The sequence below is a fragment of the Poecilia latipinna genome, unplaced genomic scaffold (assembly GCF_001443285.1).
Source record: "Poecilia latipinna isolate Pla-1442-1.1 unplaced genomic scaffold, P_latipinna-1.0 Scaffold295, whole genome shotgun sequence".
Classification (NCBI taxonomy): Eukaryota; Metazoa; Chordata; class Actinopteri; order Cyprinodontiformes; family Poeciliidae; genus Poecilia; species Poecilia latipinna.
Window position 1 is genome coordinate 131844 of NW_015112911.1, and position 22293 is coordinate 154136.

Consider the following 22293-nt stretch of genomic DNA (forward strand, 5'->3'; position numbering starts at 1 on the left):
TATTTATTTTTTTTTAAGAAAGCGACTGCTTATCAATTAATTGCTAGTTGATAGATTAAAGCAGTTAACTTAAGGTAAACTCATTAATCGATAACTTGCGTCCGTAATGAGCTGGTAGGACCAGACCAGTTTGAGATGGTAGCTTTTCTTTTATTTATTGTTCAGTTTTGGAGCTCCCCTTTCTGGTGTGTTTATGTTTGGTTTGCGCAGGTTATGATGCTCTTGTTAGGTTTGAATCACTGGTGCCAAAAACCTGAAGTTAAAAGTATTAATTTCTGTAGCACATGTTTTCCCACTTGCTTTATGTTTTAAAATATTTGTATTCAGACTTCATTCTGATAACTGTGTGCTTACAGTACTAAAAATGCCCCCTTTCACCCAAGCTGGATCAGGTCAGAACACAGAGCAAATACAGACCTTTTTCAATGTACAAACACTGTGAGGAAACAAATAAAAGAAGACATTTCTCTTCACCTGAAAATATATTTACTAATTATACAAAGATTAATTTTATAAAATTGATAAACTTTTTTTTATATTTCAGTGTTTGAATTGTTGAATATGTCTATGATATTTAATTAACTTATTGTTATGGATTTCTATGTTTATTATTACTTCGAGTTACAATAATTGAAAATTATGACAATCAGAAAATAATTAAATGAAATTACTTAATGTGCATAAAGGACATAAGATGAAAGAAATAAATAAGAGAGAAAAACAAAAAACTCTTCTGATTCACTCAGATTGATCTGAAACTGCTGCAGTAACATAGTGAGATATAAAACCACAGTGACCGTAACCACATGAACCAAGAAGCATAGCAGCTCAGGAGTTGGCCGGTCAAACAAGGTCAACTGTTGAGGAATCATTGGACAAGAAAATGTGTTACTGGAACAAGACAGCAAAGGAAGAGAACCAGACTCTGTTCCAAAGCTACCATCCACTATAGGCAGCAACATTACATGAAAGACAGAGGAAAACATTGATGCTTTGATAGATACGATCTAAGCTAACAGACTGTCCACAAATGGTAGTTACTTTTACATTTGGAAATTCAGGAGAAGTTACAGTGAACCCCCACCAATTCATGGTTCAGTATTTGCACATTTTTCTGTGGTAAGTAATTCCAAAGTATTTGTGGAAAATTTGCCTAACTCTGGATTTTTTTTTAAATAACATATCAAAAATTTTAGAAGGAAAATTTAGCATAGGAGACTGTAAGGCTCCGTAATACACTATTGGCTGATGTTGGCATAGTAGCCAATCCATGAGCATAATTCATTTTCCAGGGATATAATTGGCGGTACCCCTAAGAGCGAGGATAAGGAAAACTGTTGATTGGGACATGAACAAAAAATAAATATGCATTTTTAATTGAAGAAAATTGCATATGATAGCCCTGTGATTTCAACTTGTTAGTTCTGGGCCACGTTGCAAAACAAAACAAAACAATAAAAAACCTAAGCGGAAATACATTTGAATCATCCTCATATCTCACATTCATTTTTTATTTTCTGCTCATTTTGAAAGTAGTGATTAATACAAATGAGTCAAGTTATTCACAGTTTTTTTTAACATTAAACCACAACTAAAACCAGTGGGAAGATTAGGACAGGCAAATAATTAGAATTTTTGTGGTCATTCTCCAGTAATACACATTTCACATGCACCCAATCACTCTGAGGTATCATGTATGGGAGTCACCGGTCTGCAACTTGACCTTCCTTTAGTGTATGGGAGTCACCGGTCTGCAACTTGACCACTGATGAAGTCACAAAAATGGAAACATCAAACTGATTTTCTCTAGGCTTTGAAATTCCTGAGCCTTAGCCTCCACGCCCCTGTGTTTGTCATCAACAAAGGGGTTTTTCCAGATTAATTTAGAAACACTTTCTTCTGTATAACTGAAGGAATAAGTCTGTCATTTCAGATCAAAAGCAGACTTCTTGGCTGACCCCCAAAAACTTTACCAGCTGTATGAATAATTTTGAGTCCAGTCTTAACATTTATTTTAAACTTTACAAAGTAAAATGAACAATAATCTATTAACATAATGTGTGTTTTGTTGCTAAAACAACTATCTTCCTTCATCATTGCTTCTATTATCCTGACCCCCCCCACACAACCCCATCCCATTTTTTTCTTTTGAATTTACTGGGAAAGACATTAAGGAATCGTAAGAAGTCGAGGATGATGTCAGCATCAGACGAGGCTGATAAAAGCTGTGAAACGGAGTAACTGTCTAACGCACGACAACGTTGATGGAACCCTGACGTCACTTTCACAGTCAAGATGCTCACTGAGGAAAGATTAAATGTATAACCCTAACACCAATTGTGAAAGATTTTTCTTTTTATTCAACACAAGAAACCACAATGAGAAGTCACCTAATTCTTATCTAAACTCCACGTGTGTGTAATCTAAACTTGGTATAAATCCAGCTGTTCTGTAAAGGTCTCCGATGTTTGTTAGAGGATATTAGGGAACACAGCAGACAGGTCAGACTGAATGTTGTTTGGATGTTTACAGTAGGGTGTACCAATACAAGGCCATCGTCCAAAACTGTGAAGAATATATCCGAGTGGCAAATTCATCAAAACATGGCAGCTGACGAGAAGACCTGGAGGCTCAAGGCCACGGTTAGCCTAAGGCGGACCAAGACCAAAGCAGAGCTCTACTTCTACTCCAAAACTAAAATCTGCAGCATGATTGTTCAGAAAATGATCCTGAACTCTGGCTGACCCCTGGCAAAAGATGTCAAACTGGTGTGGCACAAAGCACAGTTATGAAACTTCCTCTATCAGCTTTCGATGAGAAGGCTGGAATCTACAATCCAGGAATCAATTCTGACAAATCTACCTCAATGCACCGTCTCAATGTAGGGCCACACCTGTTTATGTTTCTGGTGATTTCACTCACCTGTTTTCAGTTGGTCAATGTGGTTTTTAATTTACTGATTTCTACCCACTTGTTGTTTGGTCGTCTGTTCTCAGTTTGTATTCATCCCTAATTCCTGTGTTTCCCTTGGAGGTGCCAATGTCCTGTTACCACTTTAGTCCTTTGCTCCAACAAAACACGACAGTAGGTTGGGTTAACTTACAAGCACCGGAAACAATGTCAAGGGTTCTCTAATATTATGCTAGCTCAAAGCTAATTAAATAGTTAGCTCAGAGGTAACTCAATGTTTAGCTCAGAGCTAAATAGAGTTTGGAGCTAAATATTTAGTTTCTAAGCAAAATTATTTTAGCTATTTAACTTTGGAAGTCAGTTGAATTTGTTAAATCCTAAAAAAGTATTAGTCTAATTTGCCTGTGCTTCATTCGGAAGGAAAAAAATGAGCATAAAAGAAGAAATTCCTTCGGCCCTCTGACGTGGTTTGGGTTGAGCGTATGAGTTCTGTTTGTCACACAGCACAGAGCAATGTGCTGTGTGACATCCATTGTATTACTTGTAATCTTCCAGTGTGTCACATTCCTATTTAAAGGATTTTATTTTAAAAGTGGAATATTGAGCAACTGGTCACAAGGTTATGTCATTTTATCCTGAGAAATGAGTAGTAGAGGGAGTGTCAGTTTTTTTTCTGATTTGAGTTTATAAGCAGAATTTGTCTTTGGATAAATCAGAGCTTCACTGCCGCTCAGTTGTAACTCTAAAAAACAAGAAACCTTCAACTACTAAAAGATTCTACACCTTCCTGATTTTTTTTAACTTCCAAGATGTCTTTCTCAGCAAACTGCAAAGTAGCTGTAATCTGTGCTGCCGTGCTGCTCTTCCTCCGCGCACACGGTGAGTTCAGCTTTCTGTTTTCCTCTTTTATCGGCTGCTGACTTTAGGCTTCATCATGCATTGATAACTCTGTGACAAAACCCGGATTTCTGAACGCACTTGTGTGCTTTGCATTGCAGGACAGAAAAACAGGACAACTGATAAATTTATTTTTCGTGTTGGAGTTGATCCCCCTTGTTGTGTGGAAACTTCGGCTGCCCCCATCAAGGAAGCGGTCCAGGCCTGCTACGAACACAGGGAGCACACACTTTACAACTGCAGAGTGCATGCCTTCATGTAAGTAATCGCTCTGTACAAGCTGCTTCTCCCCAATTTTGGATGCTAAAAAGACAATTTTGAAAATCTAGATTTGGAATTCAGTCAAGATTCTGTTTACATTGCACTGTTATTCCATCTATATGTGTTTATATTGCCTTTTTTTCCCCTTTGTACAGTTTTGTGACTGTTTCAAACAATACATACTGTGTGGATCCAAAAGCCAGCTGGCTGCCAACGAGACTTAAAAAACTAGCCGCTGTAAGTGTTAACATTGATGTTTGACAATGAACAACCCAACTCAGCACTGAAATCAATACCATGTGGACGTTGCTTAAATATAATGGACACATTTGTTTTCTCAACAGAGAGGAATCAACTGCACTGTACTGTGAATTGGGCTGTTGCAGCCTACAGAACCCATAATGCATCTGGAGGTTCTGGACGTTGAATCATATGAGTTTCAACTTCGTCGTCTCCTGCAGTTGGATGAATTTTTTAAAATTAGTTTCTTAAATAAAAATGAAGCGTCTGTCCAGAGTTTCCTGTATTGGTGTGCCTACAGCCTTTGTAAGCCTGCTCTTAAAGTCTAAATACTGTAAAAGTTTAAAGTTAGGAAAACTAGAACAAACATCTGCAGTGTTAATCAGATTTGAATTGGCTTTCTGTCATCTTACCTTTAAGCTAATATTTCCAGTCTGTCACAAATAAATTAATAAAATACACTTTTTGCTTCTTTTTTTATTTACTTATTTTTGTTAACAAGGCTTATGTTTTCCTCATTGACCTGAGGATTATGTGGGATTATTTGAGTTGGGTTCTATGGGATTAATTATGTATTAAATGCTACTTTTCTTATAGCAAAAAAAAAAAAAGTTAGAAAAGTTAATTCCAGAAGCCAAACCCGAAAATAATATTCAAAACAGCTGACTTGTGTCCTGTTGAAGTAGCGTAGGAGCAAAACTGTTTTCCAGAAACAATAACTGCATAATTTCTACATCTAACTTCTCGGTGAAAGGTTAAAGTATTGAGACAAACATATTTTGGTTTTGAATTTTTACCAGCTTTACGCTCAAAATGTGGAAAATTTTAAAGTTTGGAATCATTTTGTCTGAGATGAAGATTCATCTGCCCGCAGTGGATGTTTTAGTTAGAAGCGAGGAAACACGGCTGCATTGAAAAGAAATATATTGAGCCTGATTGAGAAACCGAGTTCCTGCCTCCTTAAAATGAGGAGATGTGTGTTTTCTTTTTCTTTTTTCTTTTTTTTTTTTTACATGCGTGACTACTTTAAGTTCTGGATCTTTCTTTTTTTCCTCTTCACTACATTTCTTCTTGACTGAAATGAGCTCGCTGATCCTCAGCACGACTTTGTCTTGCACGTTTAGCCACGCTGGTTTTTCTAGTTTCACAATGTAAGCCTAACTGTTTCACAATTAGTCCTCAAATCCATTCAGGTTTTAAATACTTTTTGGGAATTTACCTTCAAATATGCTTTGACTTATGCACAAACACCTGTTCCTGTAAATACTTTCTTTTTGACTGCGTTACAGGATGTTCTCAATGTTACGCGGCAGAGTCAAAGCCTGCAGGACGGCTCAGACCCCCCATGCTGCACATCAGCTGGAAACGCAGCTATTGTAAAACGTGTGATTTCCTGTTTTGAGCAGATGGAGACCACATTTAGTCATTGTAAAGTGTGTAGGCAAAAACATAACTACTGAGGATAATTGTGAAGGGTGGTTCATGCACCCTACAGGTTCCAGGCAGATGGAGAACAATGGTGTGTGGCCCCCCAGAACCCCATGGCTTACAAAGAGCCTGAAAAAGTTGAAAAGTGCAAATCAATTTACAAATACACCAATGCAGTGCTGTGTCATATTTATGCTTTTTCATGTTACGACCACAAACCATTTAGTTGGGATTTTGTGCCATAGGCCAACATGAAGGAAAATGCTACATTTGGTAGCTTTTCCTCTAAAAACACTCATAGCTGCCTATTGTAATAGTTCAATCACAAAATACACCTTAATATGAGTTAAAATGTGTTAATATCTGAATATTACATCTCCAATCCTATAATAAACACACAATTTGTGTTCCAATGAGGCTGAGTTTGTCGCATTAAAAGTACTTTTTAAAAACAACCTTTAAGCAGCTTTTAAACATACTTTTCATTAAATCCACATTTATGTATTAAAAATATGTTTTTAATTGGTCTTCTGAAATTAAATCCACCATTTTCTCTTTCTCAAAAAAAGAACAACCTTTATTTTGACAAAAACAAAAACACCATCTCTTTATATTAAGCACTTTGTTTATGCAGCACATTATTTTACAATCCGTAGTCGCATATCTCAGCCCAACGTCCGCTTGCAGGGCCTCCATACTAAGTCTTTAAGCCCTCCTTCACTTCACACTGCAGTCTCTCTACCATACGTGTGATTCTGGAGGGCGTCCCAACATGAAGTTGGATACTTTTGAGTCCACAGAGACTTCTGCTGGAAGCGACACTGGGTCAGGGTTTGGATCCCTCTTGGCTGGGAGGAGGATCCATCAAGTCCTTGAATCCCAGTTTCTGCAGAGGCTCCCTGGCCATGAGCTGACTGGAAAACACAGGAAAACACTGAGCTCATTTTGTCTTGACCTTTCAGAGTCAGAAGGGCAACAAGTGGAGCGGCTTCCTTACTGATCCATCCTGCATTCCAGATACTCTTTGGACTGCAGCCGGCACTTAGAGTTGTCAAAGGTGTTTTCCCTCAGACACTGCATGAACTTCTCCTTGAAGGCTTTACACTCTCCTGAGAAGAAGAGTTTGCTGTTCACCACAGACTTTTAGGATGCAACACAAACGCTCAATTCTAAACCTAATATTCTTGTTGTTATTCATCCTTCCACTTGCAGTTTGTCTGAAACTATTTTGTGCCTCGTTTTCTGCCATTTAAGACCAGAAATCAAAGAACTCGGATTATAGATTTAATTAAAGAAGTTAGTTTCACTTTGTTTAGTTTGCCTCTTTCGGTGTAGTTGTTTATCATATGCTGAATTATGATGAGGTTCTGCTTTTGAGAAATCTGGACTGCTTGTGATTAGCTCAGAATCTAATAATATATCTCTAGTTACTAACTATTCCAATTTAATTAAGGGTTCTTTAAAAATATACATTTTTTGTAGCATTTATCTTAAATAAAAAAATTATGTGTGTATACATATGTATAATTTAGTTATATTTTACATTTTTGTAAAATTGTATTTTATTTTTTATTGTATATACAGAAATATGAAAAGTTTTATTTTTGTAAAATTGTATTTTTTATATTGTGTGTATGTATGTACAGAAATGTATACATAAAAAACACTAATTTAAAAAAAAAGTTTTTAAAGCCGCCACTATTTTTATGCAATGTTTTTTTTTTATTTTGCTGTACTGGTTTCTCTGTCTTCCACTTTGATGTCTTATTTGGAAATTATTCACCATCAGCGTTTCAAGCTGTTTTCTATTGCACCATTATGATAATTATGTAACTAAAAACAGTCCTGTTAAAAAAATTGCTGTTAGCTTTGCTCTGTATTTAGTAGATACAACATTAAATGGACCGAATTAATTTAAAATGCCTAAACAGCCTGTTGAAAACATAAATTACACGTAAGGGTCAATGGTGGGTCAAAAGCGTTATTTAACCAGAGGAACGACCCAACAGTCGTCGCCGTCACTCACCGAAATGATCCAGAGGGAAGGAGCCTTTATCCGGAGCCCGAGGTTTAAAACTCTTCGTGCCGAAATTCATAGCAGTCGACATGTTTGCGTTTATATGAAAGGAAAAGAAGATTATCTGAACCGAAAAAAGCTGCGGCTTCAGAACTAAACAAGGCTGCGACCCTGCCGTCGCGGAATGTGACGTTTTGTTTTGGTGTCAGCAACCAGACATTAATAATCGAGTCCATCGCGCCGAGCGTCGATAACAGATTACATCGATGTTGGTTTCTTTTTTTTCTTTTTTTTTGCATTGAAGGCTGTTATCTGGCTTAATATACGCACCAATAAATGCGCAAAGCCACACAGAATAACTAAACAGATTTTATTACATACATTTCCGTGAACTTGAACGGTGAAATATTGATTATTTTTATGGGCAACTTCATAGCGGTTGGTTTTATTTCAGATGAGTAAAAACTGTAACCTAAGGATATAAGTGAAACGGACAAAGATAAATACAGAACAAAAATGTCAAGCTCCTGAAGACATGACAGACTCTACAGAGAGTGAGAATATAAGAAAACAATATATAAACTTTTAAACATCCCAGTTACACTCTGGTGAGCTCAGTCCAGTTAACATATTTAATTGTTTAGTAAGACTTTTATGTTTAACACTCATAGAGTACAATGTTTCAGTGGGTTTTTTTTCTCAGCTTAAATGCCAAAATATTAAAATTAAGAAAATATACTTTTTTATATGTATTTTTAAACTTTCTTCTTGACTTGTGTGAAACATTTTATATCTGCAGATATTCCTTTATTGTCCCACTGGGAGACAAGAAAGGTGATTTAACATGTGATAAGCATAGAAAAGTATGATCTTAAATGTGGGCTTTCCCAAACATTTTAAAGATTTTCATAAATTAACAAAGTATCTTTCATTATTTAGACATGAACCTATTAGAATGTTTTTATTTAACAGACCTCTGAGTGACTCAGTCTGGACTTCAAAGGTCTTCTGTCTATTGGTTGTAGCTCAGGAAAGTTTTATTTCAGCTACTTTTATTTGTTCACAACATCAACAGTGAGCCGAGAAGATAATCGCTGAATAAATTGGCCCACAAGTTTCCTTTGTGACTTTATTTGCAAAAGGTGGTTAAGCTGTAACATCAAAGAGAGCCACCAGCCTCAACCACATTGAAAACATTTGCATTAGCTGGAGAAAAAAACTAGTGGAGCCACCAAAAAATTTTCATAAGTGTAACCAGACCAGATCACTGTGACACCAAAATCATTTTCTATTTATATATTTATTTATACATTTAGTAAATAAATGTATATATATATATTTTCCACATTTATTTATTTCGTTTTACATTTATGTCTGGACTGAAGAAGATGAATGTGTGCCTTTGTATGATCTAAACACGAAACATGGCCGGCATTTTTCCAGCTGTGGCCATGCCCCCCCTTACCCCTCTCTTGGGATCGTCACTGCGATTATATTCTCAATTTGTATCTCTTCAAATCCACACACTGAGCATTTTTAACAGCACACGATGTACAATTAGATATTAACTTGTATTGCTAGTAGCAGTTAGCCTATAGTTACGAAGCAGAACAATTAACAAATCCTGTCTGTTTCTACTCATTTATACCTATTTTGAGGTGATAAAAGTACACCTCAAAATAGTAGCTACCTTCTGTCTTTATCAAATTCTTGTATTAAATTTTATTTTACTGAGTGCAATTTCCGTATTGTGCCGCTAGATGTCTCACTTCTAAAAGTATTTTATTGAAGGAGGGAGAAGGTGGAGGAGGCTCTGGTGGTTGTTCTTCAGGCTTCATTATTATGCAGTCAGTGAGACAAGGTACCAGAATAATCAGAGCGCAGCAGAGACAGAGGCTCGTCGGCACGGATAGCTCGGTCTCCGCCGCTCCAGCTCAGACCGGAGGTGACAGGTGATCTCCCGCTCTGCCTGTCCGTCTGTCTGTCGGGCTCCGGCGGCGGATGTTCTCGGACAGGCTTCACCCCACCGCGGTGAGGCTGGACCGATAAGACGCACACCATGGCGCTGGAAGCGGACGGGAACAAGCTGCGGCTGCAGGACGTGCTGGAGAAACCTGGCAACGAAATGTGCGCTGATTGCGGCAACCCAGGTAGGACGCTCCCCGCTCCCCCATCTCCCTGAAGCCGGTGGCTGAGCATGCGGCGGCTGCACCGGGGGGACTTAATGTGGAGGAGGAGGGAAGATGAGACAGCTAATAAGTCTCACATTTCCCCATTTAGATAAAGAAGCAGAAATCTAAAATTATTTTCTTTTTCGTAGTTGGAACAGGATGGACTCTGGACTTAAGTCTGAATCATAAATCCATAAAGGTGTTATCTTTGTGTGTGTGTGTCATTGTTTTGCCTAAATGTGTGTAGTCAATGTGTGGTCTGTTATTATCCACTGTCAGCACCCTCAGCTTGTACCCTTATTACTTACTGTGTGGATTGCACTACAGTTGCTATTCGTTTTAGCTGGAAATCTTTTCTATATGCTCCAGTTCCTGACAGATAAGATTTTTTTTTCAGTGCATATTCTCTCTTTTGTGATTTCCTCCCTCCATCCCATACCTATTTGTCCTCTCTGTTGTGGCAGTTAACCAGTAAGGCTCCAGTATGGGCTGAACGCCCAGTGCTGGGAGCCCAGCCCTCCCAGGATGCTTTGGCCTCGCTCACAGCCTCTCTGAGGGATGGCTCTCGCTGAGTGTGTGTGTGTATGTGTGTGTGTTTGTGTGTGTGCGTGTCTCTGAAGCCAGTGGTACTCTGGCAGACAGAGTGGGGGTCCCTGAACAGGTGGGGGGGAAACAGTCTGAGATCAGACATGAGGAGAAGATCTTCTCACAGGGTCTGGGGGTTCTATTGGTCGCCATGGAGAACAAAAGCTGACCAGATACCTGCACTGCATCTATCTATTCATCCATCTGCTCCTCCATCATCTGTAAGTTTCCACATCCATCCCTTCATACATCTATTCATCTGTCTATCCATTCATCTACAGCATGGGTGCCCAAGTCCAGTCCTCGAGAGCTACCATCCTGCAACTTTCAGATGCATCCCTGCTTCAACACACCTGAATCAAATGAATGGCTCGTTATCAGGCCTCTGTAGAGCTGATCCCGGTCTGTTGGAGTAAGGATACTTCTAAAACTTGCAGGATGGTAGCTCTCGAGGACTGGACTTGGGCACCCCTGATCTAGAGGTTTCCATATCCCTCCATCGGTAGATCCATCCATCCATCCATCCATCCATCCATCCATCCATCCATCCATCCATCCATCCATTTATTTTATTGGCAGGTTTTATCTTGAAGCCTAACTACATTTGGTATTAATGCCATAAATTAATTTGATCAGTATTCATATTTATTTGGTCGGTATGTTTTTACCATCTGTGAAAGGTAGGGTCATGACCTGGGACCTGATTTTTGCAGCTATTTTAGCCGTGAAACATTTATTATCAAAAGGTTTCAATAATCTTAAGACATAGATTCATTGTCCACCAAACACATTCAGGTGATACACATATGTTCATTTATGTGCCGTGTCTCAGAGAGAGAGATTCCAGACTACTGATGTTAAAGTCACATTTAATGACCCTTGAATTGTCTGCCTTTTGGTACTCTTTGCTCAATGAGCTATTGAAGGCTCATTTTTAATGAGCGCACAGACATGCGGTCCACTGAACACTTAAACATGCTAGCATATTAGGTTAGCCTGGTAAAACCAGCTTCTTTTTCTTTGCTTCGTATAGAGGTTCTGGACCCTGGGCTATTGAGGAACGACTACTTCCTGGAGTTGTGGACACTGTTGAGGTTTTAAATTTTACATAATCGCTAAAGTTTGGTCATAGCAACATATATAATGCGCCAGTTTGAGTCTGTGAAACTTACAGGAAATTGGCTGTGCTGCGAAAAATCATTCTCTTCTGCGAAGAGAGAAGTGCTGAGCCAAATGTCGGGATGTCTGTTGATGCTAATTTAATATTTGGAAGAGTGGCCAACACGAGTAATGGTTGGTGGTGTGAAATATTAGTTTGAATTGCTAATATTTCTGCTTTTTAAAACATGTAAATAATTTGTGGGTCAGAAAATTGTGCGTCAGAAGGCAGAAGTCTGCTCTGGAACTGGTTCCAGTATCCCTAGCTAGCTAGATTCAAACAAGCTAGCTTGAATCTCCTGTCCGTTCCTTCCTGTTTCTCCAAACTCATTTAGCGCTATAAACATAATACCACAACTATCAAAACATTCTACTGCTGATATCATTGAAATAAAGCTAACTGAATAGTAATTTATATGGCTAATTAACCATTTTTCCATGTTTTCCTTCATGGGGCGTTTAAGGAAACAAGTGGCAGTACAGATAAAAACTGTAAGGAAACTCAGTGATCAACCAAAACTACAGTAAACCCTCTTCTCTGTTACCAGGAACTCCCAGGCTTATAATTCATATCTCCTAATGGTCAGGACATGAATTATTGATGCTAGTTTGGTGGCTCAGTCCCAGCACGGGGACAGGGTGCTGTCTAGTTCACTATTTCTCTGCCTCTTTTAGGGAAAAAAAATGCTTTTGCAGTAGTGTCTCACCTCGTAAAAGGAAGCCAACATGAATTCTACAAGAGTAATTTTAAACTATATTTCAGAAGGACATCGCTGGTATGGTTATAGAAAAATAATGTGTTTTGCAAGGAACTTTTCATACTTTTTTTTTTAAGTTATGTCTTTCAATCCACTTGAATTGTACATTTAAAAGGTGAAAAACAAGAAGTGCATGTTTAACAAAAACAAATAAAATCAAATTGAGATCAGTTTGTTTTAATTCATATAAAGCTGGGGTTTTATTTCGTATGAACTTTTGGTATCTTCATTGCTGTGTGTGATACATTCTGTTTTTATAAGCATGTTGTTTAAACGTGAAAAGGTTCTGAAGAAGTAAATCTTACTGCATGAACATGAAATGATAAGTCATTTGAATAACTTGTTTGTGTACAATGCTGTAAGAAAATATTTCTGCCCTTTACACATTTCTTCTGTTTGTTTTTTTTTTTTTTTTTTTACCTGTGTCATCAAGAAAACATTTAAATAGAACCTAGCTGACAACATGAAGGGTAAAACTAGCAGATTCAAAAAGATTAGCATAAAAAAATCATAAATGTGTATCGGTCTGGAAAAACTAGCACATTCAAAAAGATTAACAGAAAAAAAAAATCATAAACGTGTATCGGTCTGGAAAAAAAAACATCGTAAATGTTTTGGTTTCCAGCAAGAGAGTCAGTATCCACAAGTAAGGAACACATCAAAGGTGTGAATCTTCCTAGTAGAAAGTAGGCAGCCAACCAAAATTGTTACAACGAACAAACTGGTCAAGAATATCTCGACCATGCCCCAGATTTTAGGAGGAAATGGCTGACTTAAAAGCAATTCTGCAAAGAAAAGTGGGACAATACTGTTCCTCTGTGATTTAAGACCCATTGATGGCAGTCATTGGCGCCAACGGATGACTCAGTGAACATGTTGGGTTTTCATGACTTAATTAGTTTTTCCCCCTTTTTTTAAACAGGAACGGTCTGGTTTGGATAGCATTTTATGTCGTAACAAATGAAATCATCGTTTGAAAGCACACTATTCTTACTCAGATGGTCTTTGATACTGAAGTTGGTTTGATGATTCGAAACCTTAAAGTGTGAATGGAAAACAGAAGAAATATGTATGGGGGAAACAACATTTTCACAGAACGGTATATGGAAAGCTAACGCCGTAGAATGTTTTGACACGTCCAGTCCATGCCAGCCCGTCTTAGCTGGGGAATAAATTGTGCAGCAACAGAAAGGCAAAGAGTCGTTAATGACCTCTGCCACTGAAATGCAGAGATTAAGTTTCAGCCCTGGGATGGTTCAAAAACTTTATTTTTAGTTCTACTACTGGGATCAGCAAGAAACCTGGTTCCTGACAAACTGAAAGCTCAACATGATTCACATTTGACAAAAACTCTGAAATGTATTTCGACCCAAGACCATTTGAGTAGTCTGTTTGAATCTAATACCTCTGATTTCTGGGTCCAAAAGCAATGACTTTTATCTTTTCCATAAAAGGCGAAGGGATTTTCTAACCCAATTGCTCACTGAGATTATCAACACAATAACTCAGTGACTGTGGTTATGTAGTGACACAGTGATATAAGTCGTGTGTCGTGATCATCAGTATAAACATTGTGAGAGAAGTTGTGGTTCTCTATAATCTGAGCTGTGGGATCATACAAAGTAGGCCAAGAATTTAGCCTTGAGGAACCCCACAGCTGTTTTTTGGTTTTCCAAACTTACAATTACCGAATGCCCCTGTCTATCAATACATATAATGTAAAAAAAATATTGTGCATCAACCGTAACAGCAATAATAATATTGGATATTGATATAGACAGAAATTTTCATATTGTTACATTCCTAATACCAGACAGTCCCATCCATTTTTCCAGTCTAGAAATCTGTATGTTGTGATTAATTTTCAGATACTGAGTTTGAATTATACCATGACAGACATTATAAATCTGTGTTAAAATGCATATTGTAAATAGCTTTTATTGATTTTAAAATGCGTAGTTTTTCTTACTGATCTGTCTTTTTTAAAAAGCTACCCTTGTTTAAATTCTATTTATAATAACTAAAGACACAATCGGGGAAAAAATATCAGTTGATGGCAAATATTTGGTTACTGAATGGGAATGGGTATCATAAACAGGAAGCTTCTGGGAAAAAAACCTGTGTTCGGAAAATTGCAATAAACCCGTTATTATGACAAAACCGTATCAATGATGACTTTATGTCAACTTCCTGCCACAAATGTGCATCATAAGGCCAGAAACAGAATGCAACATAAACTGACTACCATGTGGGTATGGGGGATTTTGATGATGATGCAACCAATCGTTTTTAGAGCTCAGTTTATTGTAGGTTGAACACACATCACATTGTCCATAGGCAGGGGTGGGTGGGGGGGGTATTGTAAATGCTCTCCAACAGCCAGGAGAGATGAAACGTTTTAAACCACATTTTCATTACAGACTGGTCAAAAATACCGAATTGGAAAACTTTTGGTTCCATATCAATAAGTGGAAACATCTGGTTGTGCTGCTTGTAGGCGCTAACAGATTTAACTGTAGCTTAAATTATAAGCATGAGAAAGAGTGTGTGTTACTTTTAGCGCCATAGTGATTAATATTAATCAGATTCTTGATATACTCATAAACTAATTTAGCAATCGATTAATCATTAATGGGGATACACAAAAAAAAGGCAATTTGCTGAAAGAACAACATGCAGTTTGCAATTAAGATAAAAAAAAAACAACCTTTGCCTGTACATACATTCCACCTAGAACTTGAACGTGCTCTAAAGGAATGCTATGTAGTTTCATTTTAGGCAATGAAATGTCTATTTTCTTGCCTGAAAAACTGAATTATTTTCTTATTTGCATCTTGCTAATGTTCTTCTACTATTTTATTAAAAAAAAAAAGGCTTAAGTGGTTAAATGAAAAATCTGTGCAATGTGCCAAAAATTTTTCTTATTTACCCGATTAATCGATTAATCGTCGATTGCTAAAATAATTGTTAATTGCAGCCTTAGCTACTTTGATAACATAGCATATCTGTTTGCGCTGGGCGGTGGCCTAATTAAACCCTCTGACCAAGACAAATTCAAATACACAAGCTGAGTTCGTCTCAACTCTGGCAGCAGTGAATCAAATTTGCGCGAGAGGTCAGGGTGCTGTATGACATCACGTACTGTGCATTTACAGCCTCCATCGTAAAACCAGGGCATTTCATCGTCAGCAGTGACCTGGCTGACCTCTGTCCCAGTCTTCCTGCATCCCCTCCATCCATTTACTGAACAGAAACACTTTTAGATGAATCGGAAAACACGTTGATTTTCATGCTTAGTCACTCTTCCTCCTTACCCTATGCGTTTTTTTTTGTTTTGTTTGTTTTTTCCCCCAACCTCTAACTTTGCTGGTGAGCTTTGTCGGGGCCACAGAGAGGCTGAGCTGGGAGCTTATACGGCAGGGTTTCTCTGTAGCTCAGCAGCGTCGCAGTTCTGCCCTCTGCGAAGGATGCACCGATGAGTTATTCCCACCTGAGAGGGCTCAGCAATCCTCTGAGGTGGTGGGGAAGATGTTTGTCGAAACACAAAAGAAATGGGGGGGAAAAAATCCCCAGCAGCAGCTTTGATGGGGATGTGAGGCCTAAACTATTCTAGCATATCGCTTTGTGGGTTACTGGGTTTGATATTTATTGTTGACTCTGGGAAAAGCAGGATTCCAAAGTTTCTGATTGTTCTGTAGCTTCTGAACTAAAATCTGTGAGAAACGATTCCAGCCAATTACAGCTGGGAGTTGCTGTGTTTGGGTTGATGTTAACACAGTGAGATCTTTATAATCATGGTCAAGTAGTAACTGTATTGATACATTAGACTCAAATATTCTTGTTCATCTTACAAACGTAAGCATATTTAGCTGTTTTAACCTCGCGCTTTACATTTTAGGCAATGAAATGTTTATTTTTGAGGTGAAGACCGTAAAAGTACACTGTCGGACTAAATCATAAGTACAGTATGTTCCTTCATTGGTTTCTTTGTTAGTTCCTTCATTTATCCCTTTGTTTGTTGCTTTCTTCCTTTGCTTATTGCTTTGTTCATTCGATCCTTCGTTTGTTCCATTGTTTGTTCCTTCGTTGGTTCCTTCAGTCGTTCCATTGTTCATTCTTTATTCGTTCCTTCATTTGTTCCCATCTTCCTTCGTTTGTTCCTTTCTTGATTCCTTCGATAATGTGTCCCTTCGTTCATTCCTTCCTTCGTTCATTCCTTTATTCATTCCTTCGTTCAGTACTTTCTTTGTTCCCTTGTCTTTTCTTCCAGCTCTGGTTTGGGAGTTCTTGCAGATTGTTCTTGACACACATTCTGGACTAAACTTTTTTTTTTTCTTACCCTTGGCTTTTGAGAAACATTGATGTTCACATGGTGCATTCCAAGAAGCTTGCCTGCTAAAAGATCTGCGCTTTAGTTTTTTAGAGGTATGAAACGTCCTGGCCAGCAAGAATTCTTCTCTTGTTCTCGCCTCGAGTTAAGAGCTGATTTTTCTGTTCTTGTAGAGGATGTACAGAGCTTAAGTCCAGACGGCATCTTATTATCGGCGCACAGCCTTGGATGGTACAAGTGGATTTTCCCTCTTGTACAGTTGTTTATTCTAAGCAGCATGTAGCTTAAAATAAACTGTGTTGTTTCCATCTGCCCCTACAACACAAGTATGTTAATATTTCTCTCTATTTAAAACTATTTGCTTCCCTTTAGCTCTTAAATGTACGAAAATATGTATGTAGACAGATTTTATTCCTATGTCGATAACCGTCACTGCAAATTTGAAAGCGAAAATATGGTGAAAAAAGTAAAAAAAATTCTATTTACAGACCCATTGTAGTTCATTCTAATGTTAAAGTGTTTGTATTGGATTCATAAAGGAGAGGTTGAAATTCTACGACTCTTATTTACCTTCACCTACACTTACCTTTAACTTCTGAGCTGCTACACGACTGAAGTATTTCACTAACGAGAAAAGAAAAAAAACTTCTTATCCAAGTTGGAGCAACAAAATCAATACAGCCTGTATATTTATAGAATAATCAAAGAGAATGTGTAATGATTAAGTTTCATCTTTTCAAGGCAAGTAAAGTTTGAAAAGAAAACATTTTATTTGATCAAATCCCCACAGCCACCTTGAACCAAAGGTAACACACTTTAAGTAAAATCAAAGACGCTTATGGAGTGACGGCATCTTCCTGTGCGCTGGTGTTTTGTTTAGTGTAAGGGTCGCGACCTCGGCTGACGGGACCAGCTGGTTAATTCCCACCAGGATGCAAATGCAGATGACCGTTTGCATCCAGACATTCAAATGATGTGTGTACAATACAAACAGGAATTTTTTTACTATTATTGTCATTATTATAGTCTGCAATAGAAGCCAAGGTACAACAGGCCCATAAAAAAAACATTTTTCAGACTTATTTTATTATTTATTTATTTATTATTTATTTATTTATTTTATAAAAAAAAAATCATCCCTCTTTGAGCACAATTTCCCTATGGAAATGTGCTCAAAAAATGTATTAAATAAAAAAAAATTAAAACTTAGTTTACTGTGATTTTCCCTATGGAAATTGTGCTCAAAGAGGACAATTCCAAGTCCTCTTTTTGGTGGTGGTGGTGGCAGCATCATGCATCACAGCCAGGCAGACGTTACTTTCTGTGATGTCTTAACGATACGTTAACGTTTCTGGTTGTAATTTGACAAAAATCAATAAAATACGAATAAGTTAAGGCAGCGATGTTCAAACTTTTTACCCCGGGAGCCAAAACTGTCACATTTAAACTACTGGTAGGCCACAAAATGTATTAAATAAAAAAAATGAAAACTTAGTTTACTGTGATTTTGATTTTAATCTTACCTGCCGAGCTATATCCAAAAAGTCTTCAGACTGTTTGCTTATTTAAAAAAAAATATATATATATTTTTTGTGTCATCAGTTCTTTCTCTTCTGTTGACCAGATTTTGACCATTCCTGACTTCTCATCAGGGACCGAACAAAATCATTTTAAGGACCACAAATGGCCCCCAGGCCGCACTTTGGACACCCATAAGGTGTTTGACTGTTACTGTAAGTCACTGTGTGCGGTACAAACACATTTTCAGCTTGCTGTTTTGAATCACACATCTGTCAAGATCGCTCTCTGTTTATATGTATGTGTGTGTGTGTGTGTGTGAGAGAGAGAGGCTGGTAAGCAGGAGGCCTAGCAGATCTTTAAAGAAAGACGTTTGATTTATTCACACAGAGGCCTGGGTGCAGTTGTGCTTAATCACAATCCAGAATGATTAAAGGATAAAGTGACATCGATCGAAGCTTTGCTCGCTAATCCCAGGGTGACGGGGAGAAATCTCAGGTGGGTTTTTGTTAAGATGCTGGCGAAAACCTAAAGAGATTTAAATCTTCCATCCCGTTCCCAACATTGTCTCTAAACTTTTTCATCTCCGAGTTATTTTAATGTTCACTTCGGCAAGAGACATTAAAACTTTTACAGCGTTGTTTTATGGGTTTCTATCAAAGAAATTTCTTTTATTATTGAGACTTTCAAAGTACGGGATTTTCTGAGTTACAAACAACGTAAAATACTTAAATGTAGACCTTTCATCGTTTTTCCACTCTTCTTGAATGTTGACTTGAGCAGCAACTTACAATTATTTTAGTAATCGATTATTCTAACAATTAATCGAATAAAAAAGACAATATTATAATATTCACATATTTTTCATTTATCTTCTGTCTTGTACAAAATTAGAAATACTTAAAAATATACAAATAAACAAATAAATTCCCTTTTTAAATAATGAAATCCAGTTACAGCATTCCTTTAGTGTACGATTGATCATTTGTAGCAAAGGATTCAACAATACAGTGAAGGATTGATCAGTTGAATATTTTTTTACATTAACCAATTAATAATTAATAATTGGATAGTAAAAGGTGAAAAGGTAGATTTTTTTTCTTACAGAATTTGAACCAGGTGAAGCTGAAACTATGCAACAGAGAGTTCTCAGTAGAACATATTTACAGTCAAAGTTTGTCTTATCTTAAATGCTAAATAAGTATTTGCACAGTTTTGACTTCATGTCTGTTGTGAATATGTTATTTCACTAAAAGGCCATTTTTTTTCTTAAAAAAAAACAAAGTCTGAATATTCCAGCTAACGATTAATCGATTACTAAATTAGTGGACAATTATTTCAATCATTAATTCATCGCGATTAATCGTTTCAGACCCAACATTGACTCTATTCTCCTACCTGTTGTTATGAACACTTCATTTGTTCTCTCTCTCTGTTTGTGTGTGTTTGGGTATGCGTGCGTGCGTGCGTGCGTGCGTGCGTGCGTGCGTGCGTGCGTGCGTGCGTGTGTGTGTGTGTGTGTGTGTGTGTGTGTGTGTGTGCGCGTGTGCGTGTGTGTAACTGAGTGACTCAACCGTTCCACTGCTGACCACCCACGGATGCTGCTACTGCTGTGTTGTGGTGTAGTCCCTCATGTTCTCTAGCTGCTGATCAGTGTGTGTTCGGCCACAGATTCAGGTCACACTCGGAATTGGCGTGTATGCGTGTGTGTGTGCATGTGTGTGTGTGTGTGTGTGTGTGTGAATTCTCTGCTTTCGTGTCGGAGCCTGTGTGTGTTCCCCTGCGCGGTAATGCAGCTAACCTGATAACGGCCTCAGCTGACTTCTGATCAGATCCCAGGTGGTCTGCTTCCTGTTAGAGGGCCGCAGTCAATAGGATTTCCATCAAATGCGATCTTGCTTTATGAGCAGTGACCCTCTAAATGTGCTTCTGTGCCTCCCTCCCCTACTCCGACCAGCACCGGTACCAGTATTTATTACTCAGACTCTGTTAGAGGTCTTGGTTGCCTCTCCGTCTGAACTCACATCCTTCCCTTCCACCTCCATGTTTGCTCACACCATATTGCTTCTTTAATTCTCCCTTGTCTTTCTCTCTCTCTCTCTCTCTCTCTCTCTCTCTCTCAGAGCCGGACTGGGCGTCGCTGACTCTGGGCGTGTTTGTTTGCCAGGCCTGCTCGCTCCTTCACCGGAGCATCCCCCACATCAGCCGGGTCAAGTCGGTGCAGGACACGTGGGAGGACAGCGAGGTGGAGGTAGGCTGAAGGAAAGGATAAATGTTTTTTTTTTTTTTTAAACAAAAGAAAATGTAAATACTGTGGCCTGCATAGAGCTGGACAACCCGGCTGAAAAATGCATTACAACATAAGCGTTTCGCATCAGTCGATACCGATAATTACTGATTAGTTGTTCTTGTTTTAGATGCCTGAAATAATACCAAACTGAAGATGATATGACCTTTCTTGTTTTATCCTTTATTATAAGTCATTATGAGGCACAGTGACGAAACCTGCGCAAGTTACTCTGGGTTGCTAGGTAACCACAAGTTACTCAAGTTGTTGCTAGGTAACCAACGATTGAGTGAGTTAGTTGATGCCTCATACCTTTCTTAGCTACCCTTGAAAGGTTGAGCGGTTAAAGTCCTCCCTCTGCCTACATCTCCCAGAATGCTGTGAGGTTCTACATCAGAGTTCAGTGAAATTACTGAAAATCCTATCCTGTTCCACCCTAACAACACCACCCTGGGATGGTGTTGTTGGGATTGTGCTCATCCTTCTTCCTCCAAACACTGGTGAGTGGAGTTGATGCCAAAAAGTTTTATTTTGGGCCTGCACATGTGCTGGCCCGAGCAGGAACTTAATCCATGATGGCGTAGTGTTTTACTAGCGGTAACCTTGGTAACTGAGGTCCCAGCCCTCTTTAGGGCCTTGGCCTGGTCCTTCCATGAAGTTGTGGCCTGATCCTTCACCTTCCTCATAATCTAGGGTGTCGGCGCATCCTTGAAATGTCTTAAAAATTGTTAAATTCATGAGGTCTTGGAATGTCTTAAATTATTTTGTAAAATGTATGTTGGCCTAAAAGGTATGAAATATGTAACAGGATGAGTAATAAACAACCAAACCATGTGACAAAGCAGACCGGCAGAGAGAGACATCCAAACACAGACACTGACCAACATAGTGTGAGCCCTGGTCAGTGTGAGCAGGTCTGAACTTCTCCATGGTAACCAGTTCTCAAAATTTGAGCTCCTTTTCTAATTTAATCTTGTTTAGCAGAGTATTTCTATGATTGTGTTCTGACTCTGGGAAGAAACATTCATAAGTTACCATGGGAGATCAGGCCATACTGGGTGTGGCATTTACACTAATACATAGTGAGCAAAGAGTCCAAGCAGAAATGTATGCTGACTTTAAAAAAATATTTTATTTTAAATTTTGCATTTTTGCTTCTTAAGTTGCTCAAGGAGTTTTGGCAGTGTTGTGGTCAAGACCACCTAACCCGAGACCAAGACAAGACCAAGACCAGAGTGTATCGAGACCGAGACAAGACCAAAACTTTTAGGGTCTGAGACCAAGTCAAGACCAAGACCAGCGCCCCGCGCTACATGATACGATAAAATGTGAAATATGATCAAAATTACTTCTCAAATTGATCTGAAAGATCCATATTCCAATAAAAACACCTAGATATTAAATACTTAATAAATTTAACCAATATTAAAAGCAGAACAAACTCTTTCTTCTGCTTTGCTTCCATCTCTGTGCTACGATCCGCAGTGGTCTTGTGCCATCCCTAAAAAGATAACGCCCTGGGTGTTTGTCCATGTTGCTCATGTAGCATGTAGCTACTGCAGTGTACGCAGAGGATTACAAGAACAAAGAAGAGTGTTCTGTCAGGTCAGCATATGCTGTCAGATCGTCATACGCTTAGCACAGACTCACGGCTATATCTGTCAGACACATCATTACCATATAGTTTTATTTAATTAGCAACAAAGAATCATGACATAGATCATCATACACTT

The 22293-nt window shown here is 38.3% G+C and overlaps 3 protein-coding genes across 3 annotated transcripts in view; 2 read left to right on the top strand and 1 right to left on the bottom strand.

Moving 5' to 3' along the window:
• LOC106948579 (uncharacterized) overlaps window positions 1-4769 on the top strand; it is a 17621-nt gene extending 12852 nt beyond the window's left edge. The window contains exons 12-15 of the mRNA XM_015034330.1: window positions 3720-3789; window positions 3909-4065; window positions 4224-4305; window positions 4413-4769. The gene's annotated coding sequence lies outside the window, so the exon portion shown is untranslated. The remainder of the gene's footprint in view (window positions 1-3719; window positions 3790-3908; window positions 4066-4223; window positions 4306-4412) is intronic.
• Window positions 4770-6289: 1520 nt separating this feature from the next.
• On the bottom strand, window positions 6290-7965 carry cox19 (cytochrome c oxidase assembly factor COX19). The gene is made up of 3 exons (XM_015034331.1): window positions 7763-7965; window positions 6734-6845; window positions 6290-6650 (listed from the first exon to the last, which is right to left on the bottom strand). Exons 1-3 carry the CDS (start codon window positions 7842-7844, stop codon window positions 6563-6565), a joined length of 282 nt encoding a protein of 93 aa, XP_014889817.1. The 5' UTR covers window positions 7845-7965; the 3' UTR covers window positions 6290-6562.
• Window positions 7966-9457: 1492 nt separating this feature from the next.
• LOC106948584 (arf-GAP with dual PH domain-containing protein 1) overlaps window positions 9458-22293 on the top strand; it is a 35844-nt gene continuing 23008 nt past the window's right edge. The window contains exons 1-2 of the mRNA XM_015034334.1: window positions 9458-9903; window positions 20397-20524. Of these exons, the coding sequence (XP_014889820.1) occupies window positions 9813-9903; window positions 20397-20524 (219 nt within the window). The 5' untranslated portion in view covers window positions 9458-9812. The remainder of the gene's footprint in view (window positions 9904-20396; window positions 20525-22293) is intronic.

Bases quoted from the DNA above. Each gene is read 5' to 3' on its own strand.
- cox19 (XM_015034331.1), bottom strand. From the start codon at position 7,844: ATGTCGACTGCTATGAATTTCGGCACGAAGAGTTTTAAACCTCGGGCT. The intron at 6,846-7,762 runs GTGAGTGACGGC...TCTTCTTCTCAG, and splicing joins CTTCCCTCTGGATCATTTCG to GAGAGTGTAAAGCCTTCAAG. The intron at 6,651-6,733 runs GTAAGGAAGCCG...TGTGTTTTCCAG, and splicing joins CTGGAATGCAGGATGGATCA to TCAGCTCATGGCCAGGGAGC.